We start from the raw sequence: 15903 nt of genomic DNA, 5'->3' as shown, positions 1-15903 counted from the left end.
TATATTATCTCACCATGTTTCAGTGCTTGAAAAAGCAGCTTAATGCCATACGAGTGCCATATTTTCTCTGTGTTTGCATAATTTCAATGGAGTAATTATTTTCTGACATGCAGTCACTCATAAATATTATGAAAAGAGGAAGGCTGTGTAACTGACACACCTCCCAGTCCTGTTAAGCTCAGCTAAACACTCTTCACAATACAAATCCCTGTGCACAGCAAGTCAGCATGTTTCCACACATGGAGCTTTGCAAGCTGGAGACTGTAGTCCTGTTCAGTCAAGAGCCACAATCCCTGGTGATTACACAAAGTGGACAAGAACCACATAGCCCAGCATGACTTTCTACACCTGCTTATTTATCCAGTGGTTACTGGGTGAACTGAAACGGTGACCAGACGGATGGTAATCTTTCAATTTTAACACTTAAATGCATCAAAAACTGTCTTATACGCTATTATTTTGTAATTTAGTCTAGAGGACTGGTTTGGGATTTACTAAGTTGCATCGGCTGGTTTTGGACCATTTTGGACTCATCTTTGTGGGATTTCAGACTTTGTCAGCACACAGGTAAAATCATTTTCTGTATCCAATTCAAGATCAGTTTGTGTCTGTAATGTTATTTGAACACAGCTTAATGGGCCCTAATGTTCGCAACCTAGATGGTGAAGTTCTGTGTGGTCAGTATGGCCCGGTTAAGCTTAATGTAACTTTTCTAAGGACTGCTACTGGACATGCAGCCGGGTGTGCGGGTCTGTGTGCCCTCTGCCGCTGTGCTGGGCCTGTTTTGCCGAGATTGTCGCAGCAGGGCTCTGAGTTTGCCCAGTCGCAGCTTCAGCTCTCTGCCCCGGCAGATGAGCAGGTGGAACAACCGGGAGACCTGCAGCCCCCCACCTCCTCAGGACAACCCCCGTGTCCTCATCACGGGTAATACGAATTTTATTTTGTCACGAGCTCGCAATAGCTACTTCCTCCTGACATTTATTCATTTGGGAAAGATGGATTTTTCCACAGCCAACCTAACACTGAACCCATGAAGCTGCCATTGTTTTCTACCACTTTCACTGTCCGGCCACTGTTTTGTAATGTTGGCCACAGAGCAGTTACAATAGGGGGAGTATCTTCCTCAATGAAACCTTTAAATGGAGCCGAGAGACTAAATCAAATCACTCCCAAACAGATCCCATGTTTAAACGGAATAAAATGCATGTTCATCATGAGCGCTCATATAGTTGCATCAACAGCATGAGTGGAATACTACTGACACATGTACTGTAATTTTTTTTTTTTTTCAAGTTGTTTTCAGTGTGTACCAGCAGCAGGACCCTATTTTGAATTCTAACAATAGGGTGCGTGCAGACAGTGTTGGTGACATAAAAGAGCCAATGAGTGGCTGTGGGGAGAATAATAGCCTGCTGTCACTTTTTGTTCCAGGATAAAGCTTTGGAACAAACAAAAGGCCGAAGCAATGTGCACCAAAAACATTAATTTCATTGCAGACTCCAAACATCGTCTTGTTCTCTTTGGATATTAAACCTTGGTTTTGTGTGCAGGTGGTCTAGGGCAGTTAGGTGTGGGACTCGCACAGATTCTGAGGTGAGATATGCAGAAATTCCTGAAACATCAAAGTTTGACAACATGTTTGGAACATGAGGGTCATCATCTCTATATTAACATCTAGGAAACAGTATGGAACAGAGAATGTAATCCTGTCAGACATAAAGAAGCCTCCACCTCATGTTTTCACCAGTGGTATGCAGCACTTAATTTTATTCTATTTTTCTCACACAGTTTACAGTCCTCTTCAATTTACACTTTCCAGAATGCACAGCTTATTTCCCTGCTGTTTAAATCATTAGCTACTTTCTTGTAACACGGCTCTCCACCTTCTTCTCTTTTCCCATCAGGTCCATTCGTATACGCTGATGTGTTGGACTACAAGCATCTCCGAGAACTGATTGTAAATTATCGTATCACTTGGCTCGTCCACTATAGTGCTCTGCTTAGTGCTGTGGGCGAGGCTAATGTGGCTTTGGCACGCAAGATCAACATCACAGGTCTGCCGAATACACACACCATTTACACGCACTGTCATGTTAGCATGTTAGTGTTTAAACTCTGCTTTGGGATATCCATCCAGGCCTTCATAATGTGCTGGACTTGGCATTGGAGAACTGCCTGCGCCTGTTTGTCCCTAGCACCATTGGAGCGTTTGGTCCCTCTTCTCCGCGTGACCCGGCCCCCGACCTCTGTGTCCAAAGGCCCCGAACCATCTACGGCGTGTCCAAAGTGCACGGAGAGCTGATGGGAGAGGTGGGTCAACCTTAAGGCTATCTCAAAACACACATGCACCTCCCATACACCGATTTGCAACATTTCGTGACATCTCTGTGTTCTTTGCGTCCTTTTCTTTAGTATCTCCATCATAAATATGGCCTGGACTTCCGCTGCCTACGTTACCCAGGTGTGATATCAGTCAACACACCCCCTGGAGGAGGAACCACAGGTACTGCATCACTTGACATCTGCATCTTTCATATAGATTCAGCACAGTCAGCTTGATGTCATGGACTAAGCACTCCGGACCTCTGTCTTCACAGACTACGCAGTGCAAATCTTCCACGACGCTCTCAGCACTGGTCACCATGAGTGCTACCTGCGCCCTGACACCCGTCTTCCCATGATGCATATCTCTGACTGCCACCGTGCCACTATAGAGTTCATGCAGGCTCCAGAGTGCCAGCTGTCTCTGCGTACCTACAACATCGCCGCCATGAGCTTCACTCCGGAGGAGGTGGCCCAAGAGATCCGCAAGCATCTCCCTCACCTCAAGGTCACCTACAATCCCGACTCTGTCCGCCAGACCATCGGTACGACTTAACACATGCGGCACACAAAACTACATATAGAACCAGCGTGGGATGGTGCAGCTTTGTAGTCATGGCAGACGGCACGTTGACATGTTAGAAAGATTAACAAATCTGTAAGGTTTTTAGGTCTCATGATTTTTATTTTATTTTGAAATTGTTGGTGTGATTGAAGAAGCTCTCTAATTAAAATCAATTTGATGGAAGTAATGTGGTCATCTTGCTTGTCACTTTGCAGCTGACAGCTGGCCCGTGAGGTTTGACGACTCCAATGCCAGGAGAGACTGGGGCTGGGCACCGGCCTTCGGGCTTGAGGAGCTGGTGACAGACATGCTGCGCTCCATTCGAGACAAGAGGACAAACGAGGGTTTGCCAGTCAGCTAGCGAAACCTGGTCCACAAAGACTGACCAAAGTCCTACCCCATCTCTCCCCTTCAGGCTGCGTTTTCCAACAATGCACTTCTCTTGCCTTCACTTTCACAAGTTGTCAACCATTATCCTCCGTTACTCTGGAACATTACAGCAATGAGCCAGGGACTGTTTGTAAAATAGGGACTCTCAGTCAGAACCTCTCAGTATACAATGGACAGAGAGACGTCATATGCATGCACTCAAACGTACAAATTTCAGTCTTTTTCAGGGAATCATATACTGTCAAACCTTCTCTTCATCTTTGTTGTTTTTAATTGTTTTCATGGTAAAAGCATCACTTTACACATTGGTATCTTTCCCTTGATGGAACAGAAAAATATTTCTATCTTCAGCTTTAGAGATTTCCATATGTCATGTTCATCACATCCATGGACACAACATCTGTTACAATGTCTATTAAAATGTCTTATACAATATGGACCAGTAGCACATTTTGAGTAACAAATCTGTCGTACACTTTGAGTCCAGGATCATCTGGATGGTTGGCTCAGTTAACTCTGGATTGTAACGACTCATCATGTATTCTGACTGTTTCAAAAGGCAGTCTTTTATACTATAGTGTATCAAGTAAAAATCACACACTGTATACATCCCCACTACCCTTGCTGTGGCATCTAACAGGAAGCCTATTTTAATATTTTGCCAGCAGTGTGATTTTTGGTTATGAATGAACACCAATAACAAATGAAGCCTTATTTACTCTAGATTACCTTTGAAAAGAATGTATAAAAAATGCAGTGTACTTTGAATCATAACTTGAATAATAAAACTATTATTTACTCAAACAGCAGTATTATTATAATTTGCTGTATTCTGCATGTAGAATGTAGTATTTTTTTTTTTCAATGCTGAGTGGACCGTGATAACATTTAGGGTGATGCTGACAAAAATACTATTGATTACTTTGATTAGAAAATTTTGAGGGATTTGCACTTGAGTAATTCCATTTCAAGCTATTAAGTAATTCATTCATCAACACTTATTTCACCGTGAATACGAGCTACTGTTAATTGAGCAAATTCTGATTTTACATTAAGAGAAAATACCTGATCAACAAACAAAATAAGATGCATTAATATAGATGCAACTACTCAGTAGTTTATGGAGTAGTTCAAATTAAACATGCTGCATCAATGACAAGCCTATGATATTAGATACATAACAGGCCTTCTCTAACATAACGATTACTGATGACACTAATTTAACTGAAGTAAAAATGAGTTTTCAGACTTTCAGTGTTATACTTTATTGATCACCAGGCCAGGGTCGTCCTCCTGTCTGTGGCCACTGTGGGTGCAGTGCTTGTTTCTTCCGGTAGAGGCGCACTCTCCATCCGGCTCGCCGCTTAAAATTTCACCGGAGGAACACACGTCTTTCTCGGCAGCGCCTGTTAATATCCATTTTCTCCGATAATGGACGCGGGATTCTTCCGCGTAAGAGCTTTAAACTTATTTCCGACATTTTATCATCTTGCTGCTTGGCTGCATGGGGCTATGTGTCTTGTTCGGAACATTAATATGCTGTATGCATTGAGGTGGAGGGCCACACAGTCAGAAACTGTACGGTCAGGGCTTCGTCTATCAACTGATGACAATCTAGGATGTCGACACGAGTCGTGTTTCAGCGGAGCTATTTCCAGAGTTTAATGTCTTAACCAAATTAATATCTGCTACTTTGTAACCTCGTGTTGCGCTATGTTGCTTGAACGCCATAGTCATTCCACATTCATGTGCAGACAGAGAGAGAGAGAGAGAGGCATTTGCAGGAAATAGACGAGCCTACCTCGTTAGCTAGCTACTGCTAATTTGTTAGCCTTGACTAAAGATGGCGTCCAGGCGGTGCATCGTTTCTGTGTCTGCAAGGTGGTCACGACCACTGCAACGCAAACATTAGTTACCATCAGTATGTATGTATCTAACATCGACACTGGGGATAATTTGTCCGTGTGAGCACTGTTGTCGGTAAAGATAGCCTCCAGACTGGCTAATATTAGGCCTCCGGGTTCCCTTAGAGGATTAAGCAGGCTAACTGTTAGCTTAGCTACCGTTAGCTTACCTCGCAGTGTGACGGTTTAAATTTAACGTTGTACTGTGGTCACGTGAACTATAGTTAACAAATACTTGAACTGTTGATCTAACACATGTTAGCACAAGCAACATAATGTTTGCTAACTTAGCTCAAACTCTGCTGAAGTTTTGGTGTCAGCATTATGTTACCGTCTGTTAGGAGCTGTTTGTTCTTTATACAGACCCACACGCTTGTTTGTCCAAACACAGCATTGAAACATTCCTACCTGGTTAATAAGTAAGGTCACAATTTTTGGCTAACAAACAAAATCAGCGTCTCTATCTTACTACTGTATGGGTGGAAATTTGAAAATAACAAATAATTGCTTTTTACAGCGCTAATATACCTGAAACTCCCATTCATGTTAGAGTCCAGTGGGTCACAGAGTATAGTATAACACTGGTATGGCTTAGATTTAGTGATGTTGATGTTATGCTGCCCATAGAAGTTGTTGTGCAACTATGTGAATGACATAATGTGCAAGATGGATTTCAAGCATCTGTTAAGTGTGCAGGTGTGATTGTCAACTAATCAAGACAATTAACCACCATAAAATTTCATTGTTGGTTTTTCTTAAGGGTACAAGCGCGGAGCAAGACAACCGATTCAGCAACAAGCAGAAGAAACTGCTGAAGCAGCTGAAATTTGCAGAATGTCTGGACAAGAAGGTATGTCATCATATACGTTTGTAATGTTTTTGCTACTATGCCTTAACGTGTTTCTGTTATAAATTAATTGTTGCTTTAAAGTGTTATGACTGGTAAGGTTTTTAATGTGCCAGTTACTGTTGTCTGGAGATTTGTTTGTGATTGAAACATGAAACTGAAACTCACTGTCAGTGATGGGTGGCTTGCTCCATTCTTAGGTGGACATGACCAAAGTGAACTTGGAAGTCATCAAACCTTGGATTACTCAGCGAGTCACAGAGATTCTGGGGTTCGAGGATGACGTCGTCATAGAGTTCATATTTAACCAGCTAGAAGAGAAGGTAATGTCTTTACTTGTGTTTATTTTTTATTTTTTCAAAACTGTCATAAATTTGAGGGCATTGCTTAGTCAGTAAGAAGCGGTGTAACCAAATAATTACACATCTTAGTCAAATTGAAATTGAATGGGTAAAGTAACAATTGGTATAAAACTGATTAATAATGACATAACCATGTTTTGTTGTTATGTGACAAAGTGCCTTTATTCAGCAGTCTTCTAATGATGATGTGATTTATGATTTAAAAGGCCTGAACCAATATGGATGTTATACCTTGCATCAGAAGTATAGCACCAACACCTAATTAGCTCTCTCCTGAGCCCAAAGTCACTGAGCCCAACTCTCCCTTCATGATGCAGTGTGTGGTTTGAGGTGAGTTATATACAGGGATCACCAATATCATGTCAGTGAAAGACACACCTGAACAATGCCATAATCATATTCCCCCGTAGGTATTTGCAGTGCATCATTTAACTGCCCAGATCCCTTAAAATGTAACTGGAATTATAGGCTGAAAACAGAAGTTTTAAGAATTTGTTGCAGCCTATTGTTAAAAGTAATGGATTGCCTTCTTTGCATACTTTAAAGAGTAACTTTTAGAGAATATTGTAACACCAAGCTGAAAAGTATTGTCTCACTGACGACCTCCAATTGAAAAGCATTGAAAGTCTTTTGTATCTCTGCCGGGCGTGGTTTTTTGTTGCCCTCTTAACCACACCCCAGGGACACACTGCCTACCTGAGCAGCAGCGTGTGTGCGTCACAGGACCTGTTGGGGCATTTTTTTTTTTTTTTTTTTTAACAAGTTAGTGCAGCCACAGAGCCTGTGTGAGCAGCACGGCTCAGTTAGACAGTAAAATAATTTGTGATAGTCATATTGACATCATACCAGCAACATTATACACCTTTCACAACATACACCTTGTCTGCACCTGTATGATATGTCACAGACATTTTTTTTACAACTCAACCCTTCCTGTATCAGTTTAAAATTAAAAGCCTTGCCGTGTTTTTGTGGACAGGATCCCTTCATTTGTTCACAGGGGTTTTATTTTATTTTATATTTCCATAATCAAAGGCAAGTTCAGTGTAGAAAGATAGCAGTAGCAGCACCGCAGCAGCCATGCTGTCTGTGTGGACACCACACGCGTGCACGCTGCAGCATTTCAGCACAGTAGTCGTAACGCACAGGTAAAGTTATGCTCTGTGGCCCCAGCATAACTAATGTTAGACTGTCACAAATACAGCCCACTACATCACTGCAGCAAGTTTAGAACTTCAACCAGCAGAGGTCAGCAAAAACAAGATTTTCATCAGCTTTGAAGTTATTCTGTAACAAGTCTTGTCCGCACCCTGCATCTCTGTTAGATGTGCTCAGATGTGGAGCAGAACTAAAAATGTTCAACCATAAGAAACAATACTTTTCAGATTGGTATTAAGTTACTTTTAATACCAATATAAATGTCTGCAGTGGTCATATTTTTGACCATAGCTATATCCTTCTTGCCAGTAGAGCTGTAATGCTGAGCCCCACAGATGTTTTTAATGTATTTAATTTTTTGGGGACTAAATAGTGCATGTTCTCCATCCCATAGGCTATTTGCTGCTTTATTTAAATAGGCTCATTATGTCCAAGCTTTTCTTTTCTTTTTTTTAATTATACTGTGTACCCCACTGATATGTCAAACCACTTGGGATGTCTGGGTAATGGGTAATTTCCATTACACAGGCTTACTTTTGGAAAAAGGAAGAAATGGGGGAGGAGACAACCCAAGTAATATACTACACACAGTAGCTTTCATTAGACCATTACTAGGATCTCAACCTATAGAATAATCCAATATAAGTTTTGTAATATATGCTTAAAACTGTTACTGACCTTCATTCTCTTAAAATGCTCAAAACCATATGTAGTATTTAATAATGGCATATGTGATACCAGCACTGCTCATAAAACATTTTTTTTAACTTTTCATTTAATCTTTTGCTTGCCATAGCTTTTGGGGGTGGGCTGGGTTGTAAAAGCTAAGTTTAAAGGGTACTGTTGCATAATGGTAAGAGAGTAATTGAATTGAGATTACGGTATCTCACAATAATTCTATCAGTTGTTGAAATAAAACTCCTTTTTTGTGTGACTGTGTACTCATTATTGCTTGTTCGTCTCTTGCAATTTAGATAAATGATATAACATTAAGCTCAAGGTGGTTGAGTCTCAAGCAGTAGGGAGGCGGAAGCAAGCCAAGGGAGCTCCGTGCCCACTGATCCCACGGGACTCACTGAAGACACCGGAACTGTACTTGCAGTGTTGGGTTTTAATGCACTCTGTAATGTGGCTATTTGTTTAACTCCTGAAGTGTAGACTGTGGGGAGACCGGAGAACATGGGGTGGGTAGGGACACAGAAATGTAAAGTAGTGGGAATAGCACTGAGGAAATCAAATAATGACAATATTTTTTGTGTTATGGCAGTTTTTCTTCTTGTTTTTTTTTTTTTTTTTGATAAATTGTATATCTGGGGAATAAGTCATTAATGGCTATGAGAGCAGAATTGCATGCCGTTTTCATTTCATTAGATACTTCTCCCCTCAGATAGCTCGCATTCTCAGTTTGATGAGTTTGTGAGTACATTTTATATCACACAATTTGATTAGTCAGGTATTGGATTCAGGTATGTTAAATAATCTAGCCAGTGTCTTACATGTTTAAGTATGGCTAACTACATAGTCACAGGTGTAGTTTAGTGAAGACTAGAAGGTAGGCAGTCCCATTTGTGGGATCCTACCTCCCTCTGATATTTTGTCTTCCATTATTTCAATGGCCATATGGTCTTTTCTCTCTCCCCTTCGTGTGTGTGTTGCAGCACCCGGATAGCAAGATGATGCAGATCAACTTGACAGGCTTCCTCAATGGGAAGAATGCCCGGGAGTTCATGAAGGACCTGTGGCCCCTGTTGCTGAGTGCCCAGGACAACATTGCAGGCATCCCCTCTGCTTTTCTGGAACAGAAGAAAGAGGAAATCAAACAGCGACAGGTGAGCTTTCAGAAAGTAAACGTCAGCACAATGTCTCTGTTAGCTGCAGGAAGGTCGTGGATTTGAGGCTGCTGACAGTGAGTGGGACGTTCTTGTAGCCCAGGCAGAAAAAGAATGGTGGAAAGAAGTCCAACAGTAAATGTCTGGTAGAAAGAGCATACACAAATTCTTAAATGCCCTTTTGTAAAATGCAGTAATCACCAGGGTTAGTGTTCTTAATGTGTCCCATAAGAGCTATATACAGTGGTAGTAACATCAAAAAATGTATTTGGTACCCCAGATTAAAGGATACATTATTGGTAATGGTGATGTTTGCCCCCCCCCCCCATTGTTCCATTTCCGGCAGATTGAACAGGAGAAGCTTGCTTCTATGAGGAAGATTGATGACGATAAGAAGGACAAGGACATCAGAGATAGAGCTCAGTCAAAGAGCCCAAGGAGGTAAGAAAGAATGCCCTCAAAATTGTGGACAATAGTAGTGGAAATAGTGGACAGAAAGTTGGGCTTGTGTATTCCTCACCAAACGTGAAAACTAATCGTTTGCTTCCTCTGTTCAGGCGGAAGACGAGGTCACCGTCACCACGGCGGAGGTCGCCGGTGAAGCGCGAAAGGAAACGTAGTGCCTCACGCTCCCCAAGGCGCAAACCCAGTCCCATTGGTGACAGTTCACCCCCTCCGCCCCTGATGCAGTTGCCCACGAAACCTTTGGAGCAGCTTGTGGAGCCAGAAACAACAGGAAGAGCCATGCCAGAGCCGGTCATCCAAGAGACTCCTACCACCTGGTTTGTGGAATACCTCTTTTGCTTAAATTTTTATCATGGAGACAAAGTTAGTAGTTATTTGCTCTTAATGTTGATAGTAGTTGTTATTTTAGTTTGGTTTAGAAATGGATAGTATAACAGTGAAGTTTTGTTTTTAGACATAAAAACAACCTATGGTGTGACATTTGGAAATTAAACTTCTTTATCTGGCCTATAGTGACAAAGTTGTGGAGGTGGTGAAAGCAGACTCTGTGCCTGAGGTCAAAGAACCCTCTCCAGAGAAGACTCATAAGAAAGAGGAAAGGCCCAGGTCCCGGGAAAGGGAGAAGGACCTCAGGAGGGAAAGACCTCACCACCGCTCTCGTTCTCATTCTCGCTCTCGCAGGCGACGCTCTCGTTCTAGGTAATTTTTCACTTGTGTGATATTGTGCCATTGTAAGTTTATAGGTTTCTAAGCTCTACCTCTGTACCTTTTTTCAGATCTTACTCCCCTCGCAGAAGACCAAGTCCCAGGAGGAGAATGTCTCCACGTCGAAGGAGCCCCCCCAGACGTGCCCCCACCAGCTCCAGACACAGACATAGACGCTCCCCTGCTCCCCGCAGGTCAGTGACTGCAGTTTAATGGTTAAAGTCTTGCAGAGTAATTCACCATCTCTCATTATATTACAGCAAATCACACCGCACTGTGTGTGTCGAGATCAATCACTGTTCCATGTGGCATATTGATACATATTGGTTTGCAAGATGTGCCCTGTCTTCTTCCCCTAGAAGTATTTTTACTTTTGAGAGGTCATTAAGACTGATGTCCTCGTGCAAAAATCCACTGTAAACCCACATTTTAGAACAGAAAAAAATTCTTCCTTGGGTGGCATGCCCCCGAACCCACCCAGGCAGTGTGCATCTTTGTCACCTTTTTCACCCCTGATGAGTATTTTACCAGCCACCATACAACTATGTACAGCAGGTCCTTTACAAGTGTGGGACCTGCTCTTGAGAAAAAGAATTAAGACTCGTAATGTTGACTATGTGCTTTTGTCCTGCAGGAGGCGCTCTCGGTCCGCTTCGTCCTCTGGCAGCAGCTCCTCTGGCTCTCGCTCACCCAAGAAAGCAATGAAAAGAATCTCTAACACACCACCCCGAAAACAGGTCCATCATCTTGACACCTCCATCAGCCCAGTAGGAAAGGACAGGCGGTCACCATCTCCACGGGCCAGAAGGGGCAGAGGCTCTCCATCACCAGCCAGATCGTCTGGTAAAATCTCTATAATTATTTCATTGCTGTCAGTAATTCTTATATCCTTGTACTGACACCACCTTTAGCTCATTGGCTTCTACTGTGTCTTAGAAGTTAGATTATAATAGAGGTGTAAGATTATCATAAGTGCATCAAAAACTCTTGATGCCTTGTTTTTCAGGTTTAAAGCGAAAACAAGGGGGAAGGGCTGATTCTCCACCTCATAATGCCAAGCCCAGACCTTCTGAAGGGTCTGAGTCAGGTAAGCATTAAATTATGTCTGTTTGAAGAACTAGAATAGCCATTGACCCTAATGGCTCACAAATGGTCATGACCGATCAGATGGAGTTCCCAACCACTTCTCCTTGTCAGAAATGAAGACACTTTGCCCGGTCAGTTTACCCTGGTACATCAGAAAGAAGGAGCAAGATAGCGGATGTTCACCTGTTTTAAGTCAATGCAACCTAGCGTTGCAGGATGTTAAATCCCCATACATGTCTACACAAATGTCCCATTACACACTGCACAATTTTAACCAATATGCCCATGAGATTGAAAGGCGTATTTGTGAAAATGCACTTTAAGCTGAGATTGCTAAACTAACTGTGGAAGCTTGGTCTACCTGTGCAGAAAAAATTTAGATGACACTTACCATGGGCTTATGCAAAGGTCCTATTTCAACCTCTAAAATTAATATTCTGCCTCTTACTTGGTAAAAGTTTTTGGAATTTTATTTATCCAGTATAAATAGTGTTTCTTTTTTCTAAGTCAGCGGTTGAGTACACCTCTGCCCAAGGTGCTCTCATTTGTTATCCTGCCTTGACAGTTCTGTGTGATATTTTTGTATTGATAGAGGGTCATCCCTAAAAACAGTGAACAAAAACATGATGAAACACACTTAACACAAGGAACATTAGTGTAAATATATTGTCAAATTGCAGTATGCCATGTGGAAACCTAATCAAAAACCCAAGCTACAGGGATATACATTTCTTTACTGTATTATCTGTAACTTTTCCATGGCAGTCTGTTTCACTGGTTTTGCTAACACTGATGGGACACTTAATGCTCTACATTTCAGAGGAGGATAAAAATGAGAAAGGGGCAACAGCAGATTCGGTGCAGCAGCGACGTCAGTATCGCAGGCAGAATCGACAGTCGTCTTCAGGTTATAAGCGTTTTTATCCCCGTTCTGTCCTCTCCCATACCCAACCCCTCTCTCTCTAACCAAGTCTCTGTCCATGTCATCTTGCACTCATCGTCTCATGGACTTTTGAAGCTGTGCCCTAACCCCAACCTTGGTGTGTTTTCCTCACCGCATACAGTTAAGGCTACAGTAAAACAGCTGTTGATGTCCTCTGTCTGTCTGTTATGTTTCAGATACAGGATCCTCCTCCTCGGAGGACGAGGGGCCCAAGAGGCCAACAGCAGGTCCAGTGGCCAGAAATGGTGAAGTCAGGAGGAGACGTAGCCGCACACCCTCCCCACGGAGGCGACACAGGGAGGCCTCTCCAAGGTCAGCACATTTTCACAGTGATTTAACTGGGTGGTTGACAAAGATCCAGGTTGACCACGGTCTGCGTTATTCCCATTTACTAATTTTTATGTTTGTACTCCATCAGGAAAAGACGTTCTCCATCTCCTGGACGCAGACGTCGCTCCCTTTCTCCCCCACGACGTCGCAGATCTCCGTCTCCTCCTAGACGAAGGTATGTCCGTTGTTACTCTAGAGCCATCATTTGAATATTTGATAATTGACAGTTCAGGCAGGTTTTTTTGATGATTGAAATCTGTGCTTCCCAGGTCTCCTTCCCCACCTCCTCGTCGTCGTTCTCCATCTCCCAGAAGATATTCTCCCCCTATCCAGCGTCGTTACAGCCCCTCACCTCTGCCCCTGCAGAAGAGAAGGATATCGAGCTCTCCTCCAAAACGCTCCTCTCCAGTGGCGAAGCGACGCCCCTCCAGGTCCCCCAAGCGAAGAGGTTCTCCTGCTCAAAGGAGACGCTCACCTCCATCCTCTGCATCTCCACCTAGACACAGGAGGAGCCCCATGTTGCCTTCTGTCAGGCCAGGCAGGGATACACGATCCCCTGGTGCAGCAACCAGATGTCTGTCCCCGTCCCCTGCAAACCGCAGTCGCACTATTAGGGGTTCCATCAGTCCTCAGGGACGTTTTGAAACTTCCAGTACATCTCCATCAAACCAGCGGAGACAGCAGTCCCCTTCACACAGTAACAAACCCATCCGCCGAGTGTCCCGCACCCCAGAGCCACGCAGCAACCAGAGGTAATCTAGCAGCTAGCAATCATCTCCATTATGAATGTCAGAATAATGCAGCTTCATCTCCTGTTATGCCATAATCTGTTTTGTACTTGTGCCATCATTCTTTTGAATGTCCCCTTTGTCTTCTCCACAGAGCATCTCGTAGTCCCCTGCCCATGAGGAGAGCATCCTCCAGATCCAGATCAGTTTCCCCTCAACCAGTAGCTCAGAAACGTCCAGTCCCTGCATCTGCCTCCCCCTCACCGTCGCGCTCTGCCAGTGGCTCTCCACCACCAGCCAAAAAGGCCAGCAGTGGATCTGGCAGTCAATCCCCAAGCAAGGTTTGATTTGCATATATGCACTCTTGAGTAATAAGTATTATGGGTATTCTTTAGTAAATGTATTGTAAACTTTGCTCGCCTCTTAAACCCAGTGAATGACTCTGAATACTGAGAGTCCTTGAGTTCATTAGTAAGCACAAACCAAAGTCTCTAGATTGTTAGAAATTGTGGGGACCGTGTTAATCCCTCCTTGGAACAGTTATGCTACGAACATCATTCCTATGATGATGAATTTGAAACCCTCTTAATGTTTAAATCTGTTTTGTTGCAGAACTCTGATGTTGACGGCAGTGGAAAGAAGAAGAAGAAGAAGAAGGAGAAGAAACACAAGAAAGAGAAGAAACACAAGAAGCACAAGAAGCACAAGAAGGAGAAGAGTGGGATCACTGCGCCTGCAGATGAACAAGAAAACCAGGGTGTGGATGAGGATGGGGAGTCCAGAAAGGTTAAATCTGTACTCTAATCTGTAGCTCTGTATCAAGGCCAAATGCTTTCTGCTCCATAGGGAACTTAAAGTAGTGGATATTATTTAGTTATTTGACACGCATCAACATTTAGTGTTTGTTCCCAGGTGGATGAGCTGAAATCCAGATGTTTCATGGTGTTTTCCTTTTAGGAATCAGACAGTGAAGTAGAGGACAGCTTGGATGATCTGGAGAAGCACCTAAGAGAGAAGGCCCTGCGCTCCATGAGGAAGGCCCAGATGTCTCCATCACAGATGTCCTGAAAACCGAGGGCCTTTCTCACTTTTGAAGTTTCCACTCACTCTTGATGTTTGTCATCAACCTGGTTCAGCTTTAGAATGTATAAATTGTTAATTCTTGAGTCTTTTTGTTTTCTTTTTACTGGATTTGGTACATTCTGAAGAGCGTGTTTCATTAAGAGCTTGATTTGTCCGTTAGTGTATTATCTAAACTGTAAAGCGGCTTGTGTTGTCCATAATTTTAAATTGTTGAGCAAGAGAACTGTTTCAGATGTTTGGGTTGGGCAGGTTTAAAATCTTTTCCACAGCATACAGTAGATTCCATTGAGAAATGATTGCATGTGCAGTGATTGTCTCTGATGTGCATGAACCACTGACCCTATGGAGTACAGAGAAAAACCAACATACAGTAACCTCCTGTTACTATTGCCTTTTTATTAGTGGAAACGGTTGCACAGCTGTGTGAACTGTTGGAGGCCGTAACAGAATGTCTCGTCCCATATTGTAACTGAATAAGAGGTGTTGGCATTGTTAAACCTGCGGTCTTGTTTCGAGACTAAAACAATCTGATGTGATACAGAGTATGCTTTAATTTTTCCAAATGGATTGATATGCAATTTTATGTTGATACCCTTGCACCAAGCTAATCTCTGTGGGACTGCGATATGATTTGTATTTAGTACCCCTGGCTCTTGTCATGTTGTCATCCTTTCAGAATTAAAACCTTTTTATAGGACATGTGCTTTCCTTAATGTTAAGATGTTGTCAGTTTTGTTTTGGGTGGGGTCTCTGAAAAGGGTTACTGGGTAGGGATGTGGAGGCCTACCTCTGGTGCAGCTGGGTGTATAATAACCTACATCGCCCAGTAATGAGCATTAGCAATACACTCCACCTGGGAAGTTAATCAGTAAAACTACTTTTCCTTAGCCACCATTAACAATGAAATCAATTGCAAATCTATATTTGTTAAGTGAAAATAATCACTGATTTATTGAATTTAGTGGCATTATGAATGATAAAGAGCAAGAAACATGAAAAAGTAGACAAAGCACAACATATCTAAGTAAAATAATGGAACAGGGATAAAAAATACGCGTGTAAATGTGAATCAGTGAAGACTAAATGACCAGACAGACTAATAATACACTTACAAAGGAAAAGGGGAAAGTAGGGTTGGTTTTACTCCTCGACATGAAAAGCAGAATAGAAGAGTCCCAGGACTACT

At 42.7% G+C, this 15903-nt stretch overlaps 2 protein-coding genes across 10 annotated transcripts; both read left to right on the top strand.

Moving 5' to 3' along the window:
• The first annotated feature begins 49 nt into the window (after positions 1-49).
• On the top strand, positions 50-3712 carry tdh2 (L-threonine dehydrogenase 2). 2 transcript variants are annotated; one of them, XM_070842525.1, is made up of 9 exons: positions 50-567; positions 718-924; positions 1551-1593; positions 1679-1749; positions 1905-2054; positions 2138-2310; positions 2413-2503; positions 2598-2867; positions 3103-3712. In XM_070842525.1, exons 2-9 carry the CDS (start codon positions 732-734, stop codon positions 3246-3248), a joined length of 1137 nt encoding a protein of 378 aa, XP_070698626.1. In that variant the 5' UTR covers positions 50-567; positions 718-731; the 3' UTR covers positions 3249-3712. The 2 variants fall into 2 exon arrangements, with proteins under 2 accessions (XP_070698626.1, XP_070698625.1); XM_070842524.1 differs by having other exon boundaries at positions 50-924.
• Positions 3713-4628: 916 nt separating this feature from the next.
• Positions 4629-15436, top strand: srrm1 (serine/arginine repetitive matrix 1). 8 transcript variants are annotated; one of them, XM_070841889.1, is made up of 17 exons: positions 4629-4729; positions 5942-6031; positions 6229-6351; positions 9207-9377; positions 9724-9818; positions 9935-10159; positions 10356-10541; positions 10619-10741; positions 11185-11390; positions 11554-11634; positions 12454-12540; positions 12753-12888; positions 12995-13081; positions 13176-13658; positions 13789-13975; positions 14247-14420; positions 14592-15436. In XM_070841889.1, exons 1-17 carry the CDS (start codon positions 4709-4711, stop codon positions 14700-14702), a joined length of 2586 nt encoding a protein of 861 aa, XP_070697990.1. In that variant the 5' UTR covers positions 4629-4708; the 3' UTR covers positions 14703-15436. The 8 variants fall into 8 exon arrangements, with proteins under 8 accessions (XP_070697990.1, XP_070697995.1, XP_070697992.1 ...); XM_070841894.1 differs by having other exon boundaries at positions 11182-11390; positions 14247-14391; XM_070841891.1 differs by having other exon boundaries at positions 11182-11390; positions 14599-15436.
• The last annotated feature ends 467 nt before the right edge of the window (positions 15437-15903 follow it).

This window comes from Pempheris klunzingeri, chromosome 13 (assembly GCF_042242105.1).
Source record: "Pempheris klunzingeri isolate RE-2024b chromosome 13, fPemKlu1.hap1, whole genome shotgun sequence".
NCBI lineage: Eukaryota > Metazoa > Chordata > Actinopteri > Acropomatiformes > Pempheridae > Pempheris > Pempheris klunzingeri.
The sequence above is the reverse complement of the archived record's forward strand: the minus strand, read 5'-3'. Positions and strand labels throughout refer to the sequence as shown.